At 39.1% G+C, this 20,351-nt stretch overlaps 1 protein-coding gene across 2 annotated transcripts in view; it reads right to left on the bottom strand.

Moving 5' to 3' along the window:
- stag2b (STAG2 cohesin complex component b) overlaps window positions 1-20,351 on the bottom strand; it is a 32,784-nt gene that overhangs the window by 8,323 nt on the left and 4,110 nt on the right. For both annotated transcript variants that reach the window (XM_086023556.1, XM_086023555.1), the window contains exons 6-27: window positions 18,738-18,814; window positions 18,371-18,575; window positions 17,189-17,340; window positions 16,122-16,195; window positions 15,900-16,023; window positions 13,365-13,463; window positions 13,118-13,197; window positions 12,804-12,911; window positions 11,628-11,739; window positions 11,425-11,542; window positions 11,228-11,331; window positions 10,629-10,721; window positions 10,463-10,552; window positions 7,768-7,971; window positions 5,638-5,708; window positions 5,447-5,534; window positions 5,250-5,330; window positions 5,078-5,170; window positions 4,791-4,965; window positions 855-994; window positions 380-481; window positions 124-272 (exon numbers count right to left, since the gene is read on the bottom strand). In XM_086023556.1, coding sequence (XP_085879682.1) covers window positions 124-272; window positions 380-481; window positions 855-994; window positions 4,791-4,965; window positions 5,078-5,170; window positions 5,250-5,330; window positions 5,447-5,534; window positions 5,638-5,708; window positions 7,768-7,971; window positions 10,463-10,552; window positions 10,629-10,721; window positions 11,228-11,331; window positions 11,425-11,542; window positions 11,628-11,739; window positions 12,804-12,911; window positions 13,118-13,197; window positions 13,365-13,463; window positions 15,900-16,023; window positions 16,122-16,195; window positions 17,189-17,340; window positions 18,371-18,575; window positions 18,738-18,814 — 2,539 coding nt within the window. The remainder of the gene's footprint in view (window positions 1-123; window positions 273-379; window positions 482-854; window positions 995-4,790; window positions 4,966-5,077; window positions 5,171-5,249; window positions 5,331-5,446; window positions 5,535-5,637; window positions 5,709-7,767; window positions 7,972-10,462; window positions 10,553-10,628; window positions 10,722-11,227; window positions 11,332-11,424; window positions 11,543-11,627; window positions 11,740-12,803; window positions 12,912-13,117; window positions 13,198-13,364; window positions 13,464-15,899; window positions 16,024-16,121; window positions 16,196-17,188; window positions 17,341-18,370; window positions 18,576-18,737; window positions 18,815-20,351) is intronic.

The following is a 20,351-nucleotide window of genomic DNA, read 5'->3' as shown; positions in this document are numbered from 1 at the left end:
ACCATCAACCACGTGGCAGTATTACACGAAATCTTACATTAAGGTTTACATTTTGCTGCTTCTATGGATGTGGTGTTTGCAAGTTGAAAAGTGCAAGGGGAACAAACTCGTAAAAAGTCGTACTTGTGTAGCATGGCAATGGCATCTCTGGTTTTGACTTGGTCAAGGCCAAAGGTAAGAGAAAATCGACGGGCCAACTCTTTGATTCCACAGAAAGCAGAGGAGGAGCGGTCAAACCCATGGCCCAGTTCTGACAGCATTTCATTGAAAAGCTAACAGAGAGACAGAGGAAACATTTGCATTAAAAATTGCAATATGGCTCAAATAAACCGGAAGCTCTTGAATGCTTACAAGAAAGTGAGCAAAACTGAAGACTGACCTGCTGAAGGCTGAGGATGAGGGTTTTGGCACATTGAATCTTGTCAATTTGCCGGGTCTTACTCATTGTTTCCTTGATGATGTCACCGTAATCATTGTAATACTGTAGAAACAAATACGGGGGGGAACAACTTTACATACATAAAGCCCCTATCGCTCTGAAGGGCAAACATTTGCGACGTTGGCGAAGGTAGCAAAATGCGCGTTCATGTCAGGGTTCATTCAAGGATGCAAAGGTTTCACGACAGTTTTAGTGTTTGTTCTTGTCGCAGCAAGAAAGGTACTGGCGAGCGTCTGGCGACCTCGAACAGACCCCGACGAGAGCGCAACATTTGCAAATGTTCGCCTCTCAATGGGAAAGGAGCTTAAAAGGCCAAATAATAGAGGCACTTTTTTGGGTGTGGTGCTCCTGCTTCAAAGAACACGGTCGAGAAAATCATGGTGAAAGAAATGATCATTAGAAAAAACAAACTTACCCGCATGTACTGTTTGAAAATGTCCGCTCCGGTTTTCATTTCAACCACACAGTAGATGATCAGTTTACAATAGCCAGCCAGGAGATTTCTCCTCTTGTGTAATGCTTCAATTTTCACTGCCTCGTCGTCTTGTTGGCCATCTAAAGATTGACATCAACACATACAGTAAATTAGTCTTCACGATACCCTTTTTTTTCTCAGCAAAGCTCCCTACCTAGTTAACACGCCGCAAAGTAATCCCGTCTTTCCGTCAATTATGATCATCTATAGAGGTCAAAGAGTCAAGTAAAATCATAACAATGTCCATTACCACGAAAAATTTCATTGAAATTATAAGTAGATTTATTTGGACGGTTCGTTCTTCTGTTACAGCCAAATAATTTATTTTCCTTTGAGTTTACGCTTGTTCCAGATGTCATGACCTTTCCTTCAGGCGTTCCAGAAATGAATGGCAAAAAGATGAAAGTGAGGGAGGTCAGAGTGACCTTGGTCTTTTCAAAATCTAATCAGGTCTCCCCTGATCCTTTGGAGAAATTCCTTGAAGGCAGTCGTACATATCACTTTCACAAGAATAGGATGTAAACAGAAATGAAAACAAAATGCCTCTGGCCATGGCTGTGGCCCGCGAGTGAAAAGGAATGGAAAAACTACGGCTAAGACCTTTGCTAAAGGCCTGTTTAAACTGTTGACAAGACTGGCCTAAAAACAGCCCAAAGGTTTTGCAAGCATTTTCAATGCGGGAATGGGTTGTAAGAGACACGGTGTTCAAGTCAAAAGTGCCGTTTCCGATTCAGAGACAACAAACAACAACTTAGACTGAACATAGACATCTATCGACTATTTACCGACACATGTATAGTACCATAATATGAAGTCAAAATTCAGTGTAAACAATAGAAAACTCTATCTTGGACATGTATTGAACATCCCTTCAAGTATTTCTTTCATTTTTTACAACCACTCAATGTGGCGCCACCGGCAGCACGAATAACAACAGGAAGATGTTGAGAATTCCTCCGTCAGGGCGTGACGGTCTTCTGTGTTGATGGCAGCTGTTACTCGATCATTTGTGTCATCGATATGTGCTGGATGTGGTTGAACATAAACTTTGTCTTTAACATACCTCCAAAAGAAAAAGAAAAATCTTCTTAAAATGTTATCTGGGTGATGATCTGAGACATGCCTCAGCAGTGATTTGTAGGAGAGGTGCTCCAGACCTTGCTCTCTGCGCTTGGCCTGTCAGGTGCCCGCACCCCACTGTGTGTGACTTTTTTATGTTCAACCACTTCCAGCAAATATCCATGACAAATAACAGCTGCAATCAATACGGTGAGGAGCATTGGGAAGGAATTCTCACATCAACTTGATGTGGTGGCCATTTTGAACCCTTGTAAAATCTGAAATAAAAACTTGACGTTACGTATAACATGTTTCCAAGGTAGAATTTTCTGTTGTTTTTTTTATTGAGTAAAATTCAGAAATTCCTAACATTGTATAGACATTTACTGCTACATAGGAAGTGTAAAAAAAAAGGGGTACTTTCATTGTAATATGATTTGTTGTGTCAAATATTACAAATTCATATACCGTATTTTGTGGACCATACTCAGAGCTGCCAACCTACAGAAATTTATTTCCAGAGCAATTTATCTGAATTTCCGAATTTTCAAAATTACGTCAACAATATTACCATGGGACAGTTGCCAGAGTATATAAGTCAATTATTACTACAATTGCATTCAGGGCTGTGACTGAGTGTGTAATTGTTAGGACTGCGATATGGCCCAAATTTTGCCAGATATCTCAATAACAATACAATAATGATATTACTATGGGTTCTGTGAAAACTAAGCATGTGTTTAAAGGAAAAACAATATCAATCCAAAAGGATGTGGAAAGTGGTTTTTTTTTTTATTAGAACTTACTGACAGCCATCAACATTAACAAAGTCAGGAAAATTTTAAAATAATTGTACTGTGTCAACGTGTCTGTTGTTCCACGAATGACCTTGGTGAGGATAAGTATGCCGTTAGATTGATGCCACAATTAGGTCAGCGTAATGTCAAATACCGCGTAAAAAATGTGTTTTGCGTGTATATAATGTGAAATACTGCATAGTAGCATGTAAAAAAGCATGTTTTGTGCGTTCAAAAATGTGTTTTGCGTGTACAAAGGCATCCACCCGCACGCACAAGATTGTTTTTTACGCTTGCTCCTTCTCTCTACAATGCGTTACAATTCGCTGATTCACGCTTGCGATGCAGGCGTTATAATTGTGTCACAATTCTTAACCAATCAGGAGTCGGACAGTAGGGCTAATTCTGATTGGCTGTTTACTATCCAATCGCATTTTACAGCAGTAAGTACGACATCCGGGAAGCCTCAAACACAAACAGTCGATGGAAGGGTATGGCGTATTGTTGTGGTTGATAATTCCACAACGATGCGCTGTGAGCGCAAGTCCTCTCGTACTGTTTGATGTCAACAGCCGGAATGCGTGTATACAAAAACTGTGTTTAGGTTTTTAATAAACGTGAGTTTGCTGACTCCATAGTCCGTAGTAGACGTTACAAAAACAGAGTGCCACAACAGGGCGTGCGTGCGATTTCATAAATGAAATCAGGCATCAGCCACAACGTGCTTCTATTTTGGATGCTCGTTTATCACCGCCGTTCTGCTAGAAAAGGGAGATTTTACATCATACTTAATTTTGTGAAATGCGCCCGGACTTTTGGATTCCGTTGTTAACGTTCGCACGGGTAGCCATGACACCATTACCCACAATGCTTCTGTTTACATCACGGACTACCAATACTGCGCATGTGCATTGCAGACAGGCATGACATATCGAGAGTAGCTACAGTTAACATGGCGCTGCGAATCGATTCTTATTTTCTATTATATCGATGCATATTTTAAGCAATTATATAGATTTTATATCGATTTTTGATAAATCATTACATCCCTATTAGACAGACAAATGCCAAAGCAATCGCAGGTGATAGAACTATAACTAGGATCAAAAGACATTTGTAAACAATCAATCCTTGAAATGACAATGCGACATTCCACTTAAAGATTTTTTTTTTTTTTTTAAATGACAAGCTTCCCTAAATTGGTATGCTAAAATCAACTAACGAATTAGAAAAGAAACAGATTTATGGAAGAAAACTTAAATTAGGTGCTGTAGTCCTCTTCACCTTTTTCTCCTCCTCTTGTAAAGTTAATAAGCAATAAATAATGTTTTTAAGTGTTTTGTTTCTTTATTATAGTGTGTGTTTTTAATTGTTTCTATATTGCATTAAATCTATTTTTAACCACACACACTGGCGTAAAAAAAAAAAAAAATAAAATAAAAAAAAAGTTGATTCTTAAACACGAAAGCAGGACGTAGTTCTAGTTCGGGTACGACGAAAACAGACGCCTGCTAGCGATTACATGCGGGTGAGAATGAAAATGCAAACATAATAGAAATTGGAATTAAAGATTGCTGAAAAGCCGACATCCATCTATACATAAGGCACTCTGGATTACAAGGCGCACTGCCAATTTTGGAGAAAATGTAAAGGCTTTTAAGTGTGCTTCATGGTCGGAAAAAATATGTTATTATACTGTTGTGATTTTGACATACAGCAATTCCCCCACTAAACTAAGGACCGATTAGTGTGAAATGCGATTAGTGAAAAATGTCTATGAAGGTGTCCGGCATTGTTTTCAAATAGACGCTCTCGGACTCTTAAGTCGATTAACAAAGGTGCCAATCAATATTGCTTCAATGTTATCCTAAGGCACACCAGGTTTGCAAACATTCTACACTTTCACGTCGGCACACCCTCGAGCAGACTGACGGCTTAAAGTGGACAAGGCATTGCTAGTCATACAAGCTGATTGGTCTCGACACGCCGATCGGGGCAGTGGGTGCACATTGGCTTGTACCTGTGCTATTGGTGTCGTCATCCTGGTCTATGAAGACATGATTTAGGATGAAGGAGAGCAGTTCGGACTGAAGCGAGTCCTCTGGGGAATAAACCAAGGGCTCAAGGTGTTCCCTGCCTCCAGCCACCATCTGGTGGCTGAAGATGAGCAGGAGGTCACAAAGGATGGTGAATGCCTGTTGTGGAAGGTAAAGAAAAAAGTAGTTACACTCTCATACATAGCAATGCAGGAGGAGTCCGTGTTAAATACAACACCGCATCAGTCAATTCGTAGAGTAAAAATCTGACCTGTTCTTTAACAGCTGTATTGACATTTGTGAGGTACCGTTGACACATCATACAGAAGGCCCTCATCTGTTTCCTCAAGGTAACCATGTCCTCCTGAAAGGTCAGACAGGTGATTAGCGGCACAGCCAGGCTTCACAGAAGTAGGCTGAAGTTGGGTGAGCCGGAACCTCACCTTTCGGGAGCTGCCTTCAGATAACTTGGCCAGCTGCCACAGGACCACGTAGTGGGTGCACTGCAGCGAATGGATGACTATCTGCTCCGAAAAGAAAATGAACATTCAATTTGTAAATGCTCAGAGGGAGACTCATTCTGAAGTCATGCTCATCAATGCTTTCAATCCATTTATCTGAAAGTGTTTTTTTAAATAACCTGCTCGGGCATATCTCCGTTCTCTATGCCTGTGTTGAGCAACTTAAAGTTGCTGGTGAACAAGTCCCATCCGGAGAGATCGTGTGCACTGCAGGACACACAATTAAGACAGTCAAAAGAAGACCATCATCTCATCATCGTCGGCAAACATGACAAAGAGCAGATTACGGAACAGAAGAAAAAAATCCTACTTGTGAAAAGCTGTGATCCGCTTTAGAGTTGACAAAACCTGATAAGCGTCATCTTCATCAGTATCTTCACCCTGGAAAGAGAAATTTTGTTCAATTAACAATACTTGCCATGGGTTCGGCAAAACCGATGCGCCGGCACGTGTCGTGTTCTTAAGAGTGAGGCCTCGTGTCTGTACGTGCACGGTTTTAAGAAAAAGTCACATGGCCGATTCAGCTGCTGTATCGCTCTTCACTACCCGTCACTGGGGCTCCAAACGATGTCAAGAAGCCCGCATCTGTCAACGGGTTGCGTCTCTGATAAAACAATCATGCATCCTTTGAAGCAAAATTCTTCCCTGCAAGCCGCTGTGATAGGAAGCCCGAAAGAAAGAAAAAGGATTCCACCATGTTTTGATCTCACATCAGCAAATAAGACTCGTGTTCATTTCCTTGTTTCATCCTGTTCCTCTCAGTTTCGGCTTGATCTATCAGAGTTCAAATCCATTTCAAAATACCAAAATAGTTTAAATGATTCATTTTGTTTTCTGAATGGTAAATGAAGGCCACATTTGTAAAAGAATATATTTGATGCTGATGCGAAGCGCAAGGCATGGAAAATAATTTACAAATACGTTTAGAATAAACACAGGTGAACAGACATTTTACAACTTCCTCATGGTGCCTTTATTAATAAAGAATACATAAAATTATATTATTGTTTTAATAGGCTAATAGCTTCCATGCATTGGATCAGGCAATTCAGAATCTTATTACCGTATGTTTTGCCAAACAGAAAGGTTTGCATAGAAAAGATGTTTATTTATTGACTGTAATCCACCCAGCTATCCATTATCTGAACCGTTTATTTAATATTTAATAGGAATGTAACGACTTACTCAAGCCCCGATTTGATTTCGATTTTCAGTTCTCGATTTTCGCTTCGATGCGATTTTTGTTTTGTTTTTTGTAATCGCTACCATGCTTATCTCTGTGCGCTAGTGTGGTGGTGAAGCCATTCGCAAACGCAATATGGCGCAAGCGTGTCAAGTAGGGCTGTCGCAAACTATTATTTTGCTAGTCGACTAATCACCACCTAGAATTACAACAAAAAAAACTTGTAAATATTTTACTTTTTTGGGCATAAATCTTTTTTTTTATGTAAAGGAGCGTAAAATCAAATGAGTAAAATTAGGGGAAAGCACTGTGCTAAATAAAACTAAACTGAACACACTGTTTTTTATTTAACCTTAACCCAAAACGTTTTGTTTTGCGTCTCTAATATGCATAATTTAATCTACACATTGGTGGTGTCCTAAAACATCGATGATGAATAAAGTAATCATTAGCACGTATTGCTGTTGTGTTGTAAACTGGCGACGAAGCATCACTTTGCATTGCTGGCCTTGTTGTATTTTGTGGTCCTGCTGCCGCGTGTATGAATTGAGCAGCGAATGAGTTAGCCAAAGCTAGCAGTATGAGGTTAACGGCCATTTGAACCTTGCCACAAGACGTGCGCACGTCTGTGGACGTGCTGTTCATGCCGGCATTTTTTGGGCAATGAACGTCTTTTGAGCCCAAGTGTGGAGCAGAAGTGTGTCAGCGCCAAAAATATTTCATAAATTAAATAAAATAATTTCATAAAACAATTAAATAAATAATAAATAAATAAATGAGTAGCTGAAAAAAAATACTTGTGCTGTCTCATATTTTAGGGGCAAACTGCGACCATTTGGGGGCAGTCTGGAGCCCTATATAACCAAGATTTTTTTTTTTTTATCCAAATCCCTAACTATTCAAAAGAATATTAAGTAGGATATACGAATATTACATTTTTCGATAGCTGCAGCCCTATTACAAAGAATCATATATTTGTACGCTGGATTGATTAGTACTCAAATGTAAGTATTTCTACTTGTATTCAGACTCAAAAAAGTGGTATAGGCACATCCAAATTCTGCATGAACTGAAGTAGCTTTTGGTGACATGAGACAATTAACCCATTAATTACCATTCAATTATCAAGGTGAGCATGCACAGTGACAAGATTAAAAGAAAACAACCTTTCTTTAAAAAAAAAAAAGACAGATAGAGGGCGTAATCAAGAACGGTTGTCAAGCGGAAGGGTTACAAAAAGGCAACTTTGACTCTTACCTCTTGTAGAAAATCCTCCAGTAGCCTGTTGAACTTGTCCACCAGCTCATCCAGCAGCTGGGAGCGGGCAATGTCCACCTTGTTAAATATTGTGAACTCTTCATTGCAGAGTGCATGGTAGGTCTTGGAGCATGTCTCCAAAACTTCAGTGTCTGTGTGCTTTTCCACAATTTCCTTGATTTGGCGGAGCAGGGCTTCAAGGTGCTGCAGTTAACAGTAAACAGATATCGTGGTCAACAAAGTCCAACAGGTGGGATTGACAAATTTGTACTGATTAATTGGCAATATCCACACTGTGCGACAACACACATTTTATTCGCAGACACCTTTTTGTTCGTCAAATGTTCAAGGTCATCTTACAGCACAATAATAAAAATAAATGCAAGTAGGAATCCCACAAAAAAAAGAACTGCAAAAGGTGGAGAATGTTGATCAAATAAGATGATTTTTTTTAAGGGACAGGTGGAGACCAGGGGTGGGACCGATAAGTGTTTTTTCGATGCATCGTTCATTTTATTAAAACGATTCTGCATCGATTGAGAGGTATTAATAATCAATATTTAAAGTATAAATTAAAAAAAAAAATTAAAAAGCTGTGCAAGTGATTATGTGCGTTTGTACGTCAGATGTCTGTGCTCAGGGTTACGTGACAAGATGGAGGGACAAGCAAAGCATCACACGAGTGGCGCAATCCTTATTAAAAGCATCGGTTTGGAGACATTTCGTTTCTTTAAGAAGTGTGAGATGAGGGTAGAAATATTTTGAGAACCTAACAAATACGACACTCTATCACCCAGAGTTCAGTGCGGCGAAAGGCGGACCGTCGGAGATGATGAATGACTCTGCCAGGTGCTCTGGCAACACTTCCACCAAACTCCAAAAGAGTAAGGAAAATTACCAAATCCATTGCAGATTACATTGTATCAGATTTGTGCCCTTAATCGGTTGTGGAAGGAAGGTGGTTTCGCGGCATGATGCAGACACTGTATCCACGATATAAAATTCCCGTCGCGTAGTACAATAACACCAGAGTACGTAGATCACTTCTTTTCTAACACAAAAAACAGGGATAGACCGATATGCTTTTTTCAGGGCCGATACCGATACAGATTATTAGTAGTCAAGGCGGCCGATAACCGATACTTGAAGCCGATATTTATTTGTAGAAAAAAAAGGGGTAAAATGGTGTTAAAGTTATGAAAAATAAAAACTCCAACACTTGACTTTGTTTAAGTGCCTTTAAACCCATGTTTATTAAACAACTTTAGTGATTTAATAGATGTTAAAGCTTTTCTAGATCTTAAAAAATAGACAACTTTGTTTTAAGCCTCACAAAAAAGTGCAGGGAGCTCCCAGGCTCAGCTGCATGTCTTATAGTTCAATGAAAACAAACATCTCCTTACAGTAAAGTTTTCTAAAAATCCACTATAGCTGAAACGTTTGTCTTTCACACATCTTTGTTTTAAAGTTCAAAAACATAAAAGTGAATCGTCAACGCAGCTACGTGCAGCAAACAGAGAGAGAGAAGCACGCTGCAGCAAGCACGAATAAAGCAGTTTTTAATTTATCGGCCGTAAAATGGAAAAAAAAAAAGGCTGATGCCGACAATCGCCAAAATTAAGTGAAGCAGTTTTTGATTTATCGGCCTTTAAAATGAAAAAAAAAAAAGGCAGATGCCGATAATCGTCAAATGCCAAATATCGGCCCCGATAATCGGTCTATCCCTAACAAAAACCTAGATAAGAACACTTTCTGCAGGCTTAGCAGTTAAATGTCTGTTACAAAATATGCTGTTGGTTTATATTTGAATAATAAAGCTGTTCTGTTTGATGGCAATTTCTTGGGCCTAATGTTAGGTTAAATAAAAGCAGCGTTTATTGCTAAGTTACACAGTAACATCAATCAGACGCTGCGTATTGCACTTTCAAGATTTAAAATACAGGTCACGCGAAATCAGATTGTTAAATGTTTTTACATGTTTTGTTATAGGAGAAGTTACAGACATTCGTTACAACAAATGGTGCCATTGGCACTATTTTAAATTTGTGTTGACACACGTAAACAAGGTTGTTATGCCACTTTAATAAAAGTCAGTGTGAAATATAAATCCTTGCTCTTCCTTGAGTTCTGCAATTGTTAGGTACTCGTGTTTTAGATGATCTGTAAAATGCAAGCCATTGTAGTGATGCATCGGAATCAGAATTGAATCGAATCATAGGCCTTTGACCTTTGAAATCAATTGAATCGAGGGCCTCGGAATCGAATCATGAGGTACACATAGATTCCCACCTCTAGTGGAGACAGTCAATATCTTAGAGTGGCTGAGGAAGTGAGAGCAGGAATGCTCTGGACCATATACACTAATGTAATGTAATGTACAGAGGTGGGCAGTCTGTCCCATTTTGCTTGGCATCCGTAAAAATGACAAACTGACAAATGACGGACAGGTACTCATGCAGATGACGGACCGGCAAAATTTTGTAAAATGCACACCTCTGGTAATGCATAATATAATATGATATAACACAACATAATATAATATAATATATGTTAATATAATATAATATAACATAACATAATATAATATAATATACAGCCATCCACATGTTCAGACGAGGTAGGCATATATTGTATGGGTGGGTAGTGTATTAATCATGTTATAATCTATCAAATCTAAGAAGAACATCAGGCTGACCTTTTCCAGACGTCCTGTGGTGTAAATTTCCAGGTCAAAGAACTGAGGAAGCTGCAACAAGTTGGTCACCTTCTCTGCATCCACAGCATACTGTTGGGGAAACATTCAACTAAATGCCATTTTCTGGACAACATGCACAAGACAAAGTATCCAAGTAATGACATACCTTGGCCAGTAGAGGGGGCAAAGCCACAGCAAAGAGTTCTGTCATTCGGGTTCTGTCATCAAGCTGAGTTTTCTTTTCTTTAGCTGTCATCACCTGAATGCAAGTCAAAAACCATTGTGCTATAACAATTCATTATTGATTAAAGTTAAATTAAATTAAAATTGACTAGCAACGACAAATACATGGTCTTCCAGAAAACCGAAACATTTCATGGAACATCCTATATTTGTACTCTAATAATTAGAGTAACCCGGATCCAGTAAGTAGTCAACAGTTTCCATGGTGTAGTACCGATATATCGTATACTGTTATCAACATTATTCAAATTACCTTAAAAGGGCCAAGGAAAAAAATTGTATACTTCACTGTGGATCTTGGATTCGCTAATATTTGTTTTATCGTGATGTAAACTGATGGTGATAGGCCCTGAATGGGTTCATTCATTTTGTGGAGAAGCTGAACCCTCAGAGTCAGACTGATAAATCTAAGGCCTAAGGTGGTAACATTCCGGGCAAAAAAAAAAAAAAATCAAGAAAAAAGGACTACATGCCAAAAGTAGCAAAACCTTTGATTTCATCTTTATCCACCGTGCAACTTACCCGCTTCCCGGTGCCTCTTCCCACAGGGGGGTGACATTCAGCAGCCTGGCGTACAGTGCACAGCATGATTTCAATCAATGCTGTCTCTTGTCTGTCTGTAAGAGCTACAAGTCCCAAAGACAAAAGGTCTGGTTAATAAATAAACGCATTTGCTCCAAGCCACCTGTCAGCAACGCGCGTTGAGGTTTTTGTCATACCTTCCTCTCCTGGCATTGGGTCATCTAATAGTAAGCTGATCATACAGTCCCAATCTTTCAGTAACTCGGGACCACAATCCCACAGAGAGTCCACCAAGTAGGCTGCATGTTCATGGAGCTAAAAAGAATTTCACGCAGGATGGGTGAATGACTAATAGCTTGCATGCAATCAATGAAGACAGACTCCAAAAAATGTTGTGTACCTCACTCTCCAGGAAGAAGAAAACAGTGGTCTTGATGAGGTTTGCATTGGGACTTTGTCTGCCTCTCCTTTTCGGGGCACCTTCCTCCTCTGGTTCCCTCTGGCTAAACAATCTTTGAAAACAGAGTAGTTTGGTCACTTAAATAGCCTACTCCCGCAAAATACTCAATTTGAGCGTTAAATGTAATCCTGTATAGAAGCTTGCAAAAAGAAGAAATGCAAGAGGCCTCTGAGTTTGACTTTTGTAAATTCTTCCACTGGACACACAATGGCAGTGAACCTGTGACATTAGTATGTATTTATTTATTTTTTGCAGTAATGTCACAGGTTGTAAGACGCAAATCCAATTTAGAATAAAGAAACCACAAGTGTAAGTTCCACTTTGTGTTTGTAGTTTTTGAATGCTGTAACGCGCATCAGCATTGCCTAGTGGGGAATTTGGCAAATGACAGTATTATGCCAGGTCAGTAAACCATTTAACTTCGCTGCAATCTGAACTTGGTTATAAAAAGAGAGTCATAAACTGCTCATGTTTAGAGATGGACTGATGTTTTTTTCCGGGTCGAAACCGATTATAAGAAGTCAAGGAGGCCGATAACCGATATTTGGAGCCAATAGTCATTTTCAGGAAATAGGCAAATATAGGAATCAAAATAAATAAATAAAACTCTTAACTTTGTTGAAACGTCTTTAAACATATGTTTATTGAACAATTTTTGCAGATTTGCATAGAGTTGCTTTTTTTTTAATGGTTATTACACATTTGGACAATATTTTTATTATTATTTGCTTCTTTGTTATAAAATTCTAACAAGAGGTTCAGGGAGCACTCAGGGTCATCAGCAGGTCTTAAAAAGCTACATGAAAACTGAAACAATAGCTTATAGTTTTCCAGGTAAATGAAGTCCTCCAAAACGCTATTTCAACGCAGTTTAAAATAGCTTTACTATCGGTCATCATATTTAAAAAAAAAAAGCCAATGCTGTCATTCGTCAAAACGCAGAATATCGGCGCCGATAATCAGCCCGGCCGATAATCCGCCTATCCCTACAAAATAATATAAATTCCATGTATCCTAGGCCAGAAAACTTGAGCGTAGGGTAAAGACAGACGCCAAATGTAGAACGTCAGCTCATCAGTGAAAAGCTCAATTCTGTTCGAGTCATGTCTGACATACTTTTTGTAGAGGAATTCTCCTGCTGCAACAGCAACAGGCCTGTGTGCTGAGTAGACCAGATGATAGACACTCTCACAATCCTCAGGGGTCAATACCTCATCTGTACTACTGGAGAAACCAACACAGAAAAGAGCCATTCAAGTAAAAGGCACAAACAAAATTGTTACAAGTTCCTCCAATGTGCTGGATATGTAATACTTTGTGTGCACGCGTGTGTGTGTGTACAAAGGGTTTTCAATGAGGTTATGAAGATTCTTTTCCACTGATAAATGGTAAACAGTGTTTCTAGTCTGATAAAACCATTTAGAACTTACTTCAAAACTAAAGTGAGCAACTTAATTGCTTGTACTGCAACGTCATACTCCTTATCAAGGGTCATGGAGACAATGCGATCCTTGGAAAAACGAAAGGGAAGACAAATTGAACAGAATTTTCAGTACAAATGAGAAAAAAAACAACTTGTCAGCAGTTTCAGACATGTCAATGGCAACTGAGCTTTTGTTAAATATGCAGAAAGCAGTGTAAATGTTGTGTTTAAGATGGCCAGCAGGTGGCGCTGACCTTGAAGCGACTGGTGAAGAGTTCCAGCCTTGCATTAAGCTCTCTGTTGTAGTACAGACCCTGCAGAGCTGTCAAACACTTCAGTCGTACCTCACCTTGCTAAAATCAACAATTTGAAAACAAAAACGTTGTATTAAAATTCAGCTATTCGATCAGCACAAACAAACAGATATTGGCATCAAACAAGTGAAATATTTTAGGGAGCTTGATGAAAAAAACCCCCCGAAACATTGGAAAACATTTAATTACGCTTTACATTTACATTTTTGGTTTGATAAACGATCCATAAAGCGTTCAACCATGTGTTTGAATTAGGGATGGGATGGTCCCTTAAATGGGACAATACTTACTTATGGACCACAGTTTTTCAGTTTTGCAATTCACTTCACATCGACATTGTCAGTGTGCGTGTGGCCGTTGCACGTTCCAACACTCGCAATTGTAACTTTATGCAACTTAAAAGTGCAGCTCACAGACGCAATAAAACAGAAGGATTGAGCCCTGGCTTCGTTCAAATCTACGGTAGGGCTGGGCCGATAATTCGATATCAATGTGTATCGCGATTGATCGACATCAATATAAAATGCCTTCGATAAAACGTTCGATAGAAAAAAAAAAATAGAAAACAAACCCGGTCGGGGCATGGTGTGTGATTTAGGCAGCACGTTTCCGCCTCGAAACACAAAGAAGTTAAACCAACGAAGAAGCTGCCACTAAACCAACGAAGAAGAAGCAGCCAACCCATTTAGGGTAAAAGAGAGTCTGAAAATGTCTGGCAGTGAATGAGTTAAAAGGGTAAGTATTATGTTGAAATAAAATGACCTAAATAAATTTTTCTCCAGGTCATTATTTTCAACAGTTAAAAAAAGAAAAAAAAAATCAATATATATCGATATCGACCAATATGAAACACTTATATCGTGACATACTTTTCAGTCATATCGCAAAATCCTAATCTACAGTATTGATTGATTTCAATTTGACCGTTAAATACAACAGCAAAGGAATGAAAAGTGTTGACGTTTTACTGTGTGCAAGCAGAGCTTGAAACATCTCCCGTACTTTTACGGGAACAAGCAATATGACCAAGCTTCTGCTGTGTTTGAACCCTTGTATAATGTTTGCTGGACACACGACAGTCAAGCGACTTGAACAGCTAACTCCAGCAAAACAGCAAGTGTCTATTGAAAATGCTTTGAAGCAAACCTAACTTGCCACTTAATATAAACCTGAGAAAATAACCCGTGCAGTGGGAGTATTTATTGCTAAACGTTCGCAGTCCTTTTCTGTGGTTGAAGATGTGTGGTTTGGTCCACATAATAACATTTCAGCGACGATTGAATTCCCAACCTAATCCTGCGGTCGGACCGAATGCGAGCTGAACATTTCTGGTGGTGTGTTCCCAAAGACATCAATGCGTTTGCGCCGTCAGGAGCTGTTGTGTGTCGGGTGGCGCAAAAATGTTGCTGCTTTGCCCATTTCGCCAGCGCTTGCAAAACGTTTGGTGGCGTCGCATCGCCAACAGCCAATTGGCTTTGAGAATGTAATTACTATGTCACGTGCAGCACAAGCACAAACAGACACACGTGGTGAAAGAAAATCAATGTAGGAAAATAATTATCATTGCGGCCTGTGAGCACCTAGCGATAAACAACACAGCCAGCTTTCAATGCCGTCCGAGATGGAGTCAAAACGGAGCAGGCATGGATAATGGGGAGTGAGGAAGTTGGCGTATCTGGTGAGTGTATTGACTTGTTTACAGCTACTGAACCGTCAACCGAGATGACGGTCGGCAGCCAAAATGATAACACAGCCACCAGATTGACGAGCCATGTTGGAACTTCTTTTTTTATTCCTGTCGGAGGAGAAGGAGGACGACCTCCTCTTGTCCGCTCGAAGCAACCCCGTGTAGTTCCCAAGCGAACAAAAGCATGTGTGACATGCAGGGCGATGCAGTATTTCATGTTCAGTCAGAATTTAGCATAAGTGTAACAACTGGATTAAGCGTAGGTCGAATGGTTATGCCTGCCGACAAGGGTGCAGGCATGACCAATCAAGCCAGTGTTGTCGCATTTTAAATTGACATTTTTATGCTTTAATCTGTTATACATTCATCATAGTACTGTATTGTCATATGCATAAAATTAGTCAAGGCATAAGAGGTAGTTTCCAATTAAAAATGGTTAACTTGAAATAAGTAAAAATATTTAGTACACCAAAACACGCATCAAAACTGTACCCAACTGTGGCCCAAAATACAAGGTACAGAGCTTACTGTACCTTTGCAGACCTAATTTAAATGTGGTATTGCTTCTTGCATCTGGAAAAACAATGGGCATCAGTAAAGTTTTTTTTTTTTTAATTTCATTTCTGGTGGCTAAAATTGATTTTTATACATGTATCCCTGACAGTAGTCCAAAATAGAGAAATATTAGATTTGACTAAAATGTTAAGGAAACAGGGCCTTCATGCAGCAAAAGAAAGAATATGCTGTCGAAAAATGTGAAGCTGAGGTAAATTTCTTTGCTAACCCACCTTATCGTGCATGGTCCATCCCACATACTTTAGATAACTGTCGTTAAGGAAGGCATCACTATAGAGTTTCATCCAAACTCCAATTTCTTCTATACAGATGGCTCTGATTTCTGCTATTGAATCACTGTTGAAACATTACAATTATTGATTAAAAGAAAATACAACAAATATGTCTTGGACAGCAGCAAAAAAAAAAAAAAAGTTAATTTGATAGCTCCATACCGATAACGGTGTACAAAGACTCCTTTAAATATTGCATTCATCATGTTTTCGATTTCATCCTGGTTTTCTTGGAGCTGAAATGGAAACATAGAAAATTATTCAATATTGCCTGAAAAAAAAAAAGACATAACATAAGCATGCAAGAGTTCTGCATTTATTTTCAAGTTAGCGTTGAGCTGATGTGACATGCAAAAAAGCACCTGTCCAATTGACATTCTACCGGAAGCTTTGTGGAATGACACTTGAGTCTTGTTAGTTATTTCAGTGACCATTTTGAGTAACCATCCATCCTTTATTAAGAGGGCAATATCAATATTGCCTATGTCTGTAAGTGGCAACCAAATATTCCACCAGGCTGTGGTAAGGTGGTATACAGATGGAAGGCAGGAGGGACCTGCTGGGATATAACCCAGTGAACAGAAGATGTGAGTTGAATAACACTAGATATGAACGTGCAGACATTTCAACCACCAACATAAACGTTACGCCACCAAAAGAGGAATGCATGTATTTTGTAGCAAAATAAAGTGATTGACACGGATTAACTGCTGCATAGTAGCCAAAGCACAAATGTCTGAAATGATTATGCCAAATGCCGCATCTTTTCTGTAACCTCGCTTCCTACTTAAATCCTTCTCATTAATTTAAGGGGGAAAATAATATAATGCTAACCCCGCCAGAGTTTGGGACGTGGTGAAAGTTATTACAATAACACAGTGCGACAAAACAACAACAACAACAACAACAAAAAAAGATCTGCAGAATTCTTTCTTAACCCTAAAGCCAGATGACACATTGAGCTCTGCAGTATCCATAAAAAACACACGAGGGCACTGCAGAGAAATGACACTTAAATACTGTACATCCATTTCATTTGGCAAACAATAACATAAGGCTGAATAATAATTGTTGGCAAGCATCGAATGACATGACAGCAGCTCAGCACTCTACAGTGAATATATTGCGTCAATTGGCTTGTCATAGCCTATTAACCCAAATCTAATTGAGAATTGAACATTTACTCCAGTTTTCCAAAATTCCATTTATATGAATGAAATTGACCATACCTCTTTGCGTTTCTGCAAGAGGAGCTCCAGTCGGTCATTGGCCCTTTTGGCCACAATTTTATTCCTCTCTGCCTCGTATTGTCGCTGGGTGTTGTCCATGTTAATGCTCAAGTTTAGAGCTACATTCACCAGGGCTGTCATCAGCTTCATTGCTGTTCAAAAGACAGAGTGCCAATAAGGGGAATTTTCACAAAATTAAGTACTGTAATTTCCAGACTACAAAACACAGCTGATTAAAAGCCGAAACAGCTACCGGTACATTTAGTCATAAAATCTCATGTGTAAATACACTGGCTGCTTCGTATTAACAGCCACGGGTCTCCACGTTATAACGTGATATTTGAAAATACTGAGTTCACACAGATGGCTTTTTAAAAACGTTTACCTTAAATCCCTGTAGACGCTTTTTTTTGCCCCAAAACAATGCCGAACACAGATACAGTAGTTACACAGTGGATTCCCAGAATTTCTCTCGGTCACTCTTGTCACACGAGGCCAATTCGTTGATGTGCTTGATCAGACAGCAGTGTACATAAGTCCGTGGCAGTTCAGCCTTTGGAAACCGTTTGTTACGTGTTTGGGAGACATAGCTCCATGGCCAGAAACGCTATCCTCCGTGACTAGCCGTTAGTTAGTGCCTGTCGACAGTTGCCAGTGATGGTTGGAGTCGGTCGCCAAACAAACAATAGAGAGACGTGGTCGCACTGCAGAGATTGCTGTATTTATGGCACTCGTTCCCTATGCTCATTACAATGCTTATTTTCGCTCTACTACATCCTCTTTATTCACTCTTAAACAGCCGCATACTGCTACACACACAGAGACCTGAGTTTCAGGTTGCCCGCGTGTGCGCTCCAACCGCAAATGGCTGACGAATATTCAGTATGCACGCGGACTCGGGGAGTTTCACTAGTCCACTGTGACACGTTTGGTAATTTCATTGGTCAGATGTGGGAAAATGTATTGACGGCTTGAAGCTTGTCAGTAAAAAATAAAATCCTTAATAAATGGCATCACATTGAAAAGCAGCATGGTTCAATGTGTGAGGAAAAAAGTAGCATCTTATAGTCCGGAAAACACGGTAACATGCACTTCAAAATTAGTTGTCCCCTAAGTCAATGTTATAATGATGATACAGTACCTAGAGACCTTCTATTCAATTTCAAAGAGTAACAATCTTACCTGCCAGTGTAGATGTGTGTCTGAAGGCTCTGACTTGAGAGTCTGATAGTCCGGTGAGAAGGGAGATAACGGTGTCCATCATATATTCATCATAGATGATACTGTATTGACACTGCCGCACTAGGACCGAAATAAATTCACAAAAACTTGACTTGAACTTCTTCCACAGGGGCCCTGCTATAGTAAGAGGGTAATCTCCACTGTCCTACAGAAGAAATGAGAAGAGTTATTACCAAGAGGTGCTCCTCTAAGTGTTCTTAATCACGTGCCATACAATAATATCATATGTGCAAAAAGCAGTGATTCTAAGAAAATATCAAAAATATACAAAATCTGCATTATACAGGAATGGGTCAAATTAAATTACCTCATCAAATTCCTCTGTCATTCGTCTGATAATTTCGGAGTTCTGCATGTTGCGAAACATCTCTCCACTAACGACACCTGGTCAATTCAAGAAACAAAAAATGTTATCAGCAGCGACATTCAAATGAGAAACACGCGAGTGTAGGGCTGGGTGATATGGTTGAAAAGTTTATCCCGATATAAGTATTTCATATCAGTCGATAACGATATATATTGCATATGATTTTTTTCTTTTACTCTTCAAACTAAGGATTTATATGTTTAAAAAAAGGGCTGAATTTCGGTACACCCATTTTTAAAATATAATATTTAAGCTTTAATACAAGGTTAACACAACTACAAAAAAGTCAAATTAGTCAATTTAAAGATTAAATAAACGTCTTTTTAAAAATAATGTGCTTAGTAAGGCTGGGCGAATCACGAGCGTATTTAATCTATGGGAATTTTAATTTTTTTACTCTTTAAAATAAGAAAAACAATGACATTGATTAGAGATAATAAAAAAAAACATTGAAATTGATTAAAGATAAATATTACAAAAAAAAAAAACATCAAGAAACTAAAAATACAATTCAAAATGTCTGGTGGTATAAATAGTTTTCAGGGAATGTAGTATGCACTACACTGTTGTTGTGTACATTGTAATGTACAATGTTAACATCTTCAGCTCCTCCAGCAGTGCACTGTAAATGTTTATTTGTGGAAGACACAACTCCGAAGCAGTATGGTTAATGCAGTTACATTAACCTTCATTTGTTGTGCATGCAATGTAAGCGTAGCGAACTAATACTCTCGGAGTGCATGCATTACAGATGACCACCCGTCTTAAAGCAACTTCATCTTTTTAGCGGGCTCATTATTCATAGGAAATTTTGACTTGCCTGTGTAGTGCAACACTGAGAGGGTCGGACCTAGCAAGTGTTTGATTGTGTTCGTATACACAATATAATCTTATTGGAAGAACTGCACTGAGGTGACTTCTCATTTATTTGAACAAAGTTAAAGTTAAGCTACACTTTCATTCTGCATACGAATGCCACACAAGCGCGCACACATGCGCTTCTTCGGCAAACAAGGTTCACAGACAGGTTTTTTGTGTACTGAAAACACACTATTGTACTCAAAATGTCCTCTTAGATCAGGGGTGTCCAAACTTTGTAAAGAGAAAGCACCCGAGAGGGCAACCACAGGTCTGCTGCCATCTGGTAGTCAAATATAAAAAAGATGTACGTGCATTTAAAAAACTTTTTTTTTTTTTTTACTGTTGTCAACATTATTGACGGGCCACTCGTTATTTATTTTATGCTTGAGGCTGCAGGCCGGTATAAATCTGAACACGGGCTGCATTTGGCCCCGGGCAGGACTTTGGACATGCCTGTCTTAGATGTTTGTAATTGTGGCACACATCATAATGTAGCCTCTGCCGACAACACGCAGAATTTCGGGTTGGGATTTGCTTCCTGACTATTTTTTATCAATATTATATCGAGCACAATTTATAATGATATAGATCACGTGTCTATCGCAACATATATTGGTATTGAATAATCGCCCAGCCCTATGTAATTAGTAAATGAACATAGTTTTTCTCATGTATGTAAATTCAAAGTACAGT

Source organism: Filicampus tigris, chromosome 2 (assembly GCF_054856515.1).
Source record: "Filicampus tigris isolate MCC_2025a chromosome 2, RoL_Ftig_1.0, whole genome shotgun sequence".
Classification (NCBI taxonomy): domain Eukaryota; kingdom Metazoa; phylum Chordata; class Actinopteri; order Syngnathiformes; family Syngnathidae; genus Filicampus; species Filicampus tigris.
Note: the sequence above shows the minus strand (reverse complement) of the source record. Positions and strands in the feature narration are given on the sequence as shown.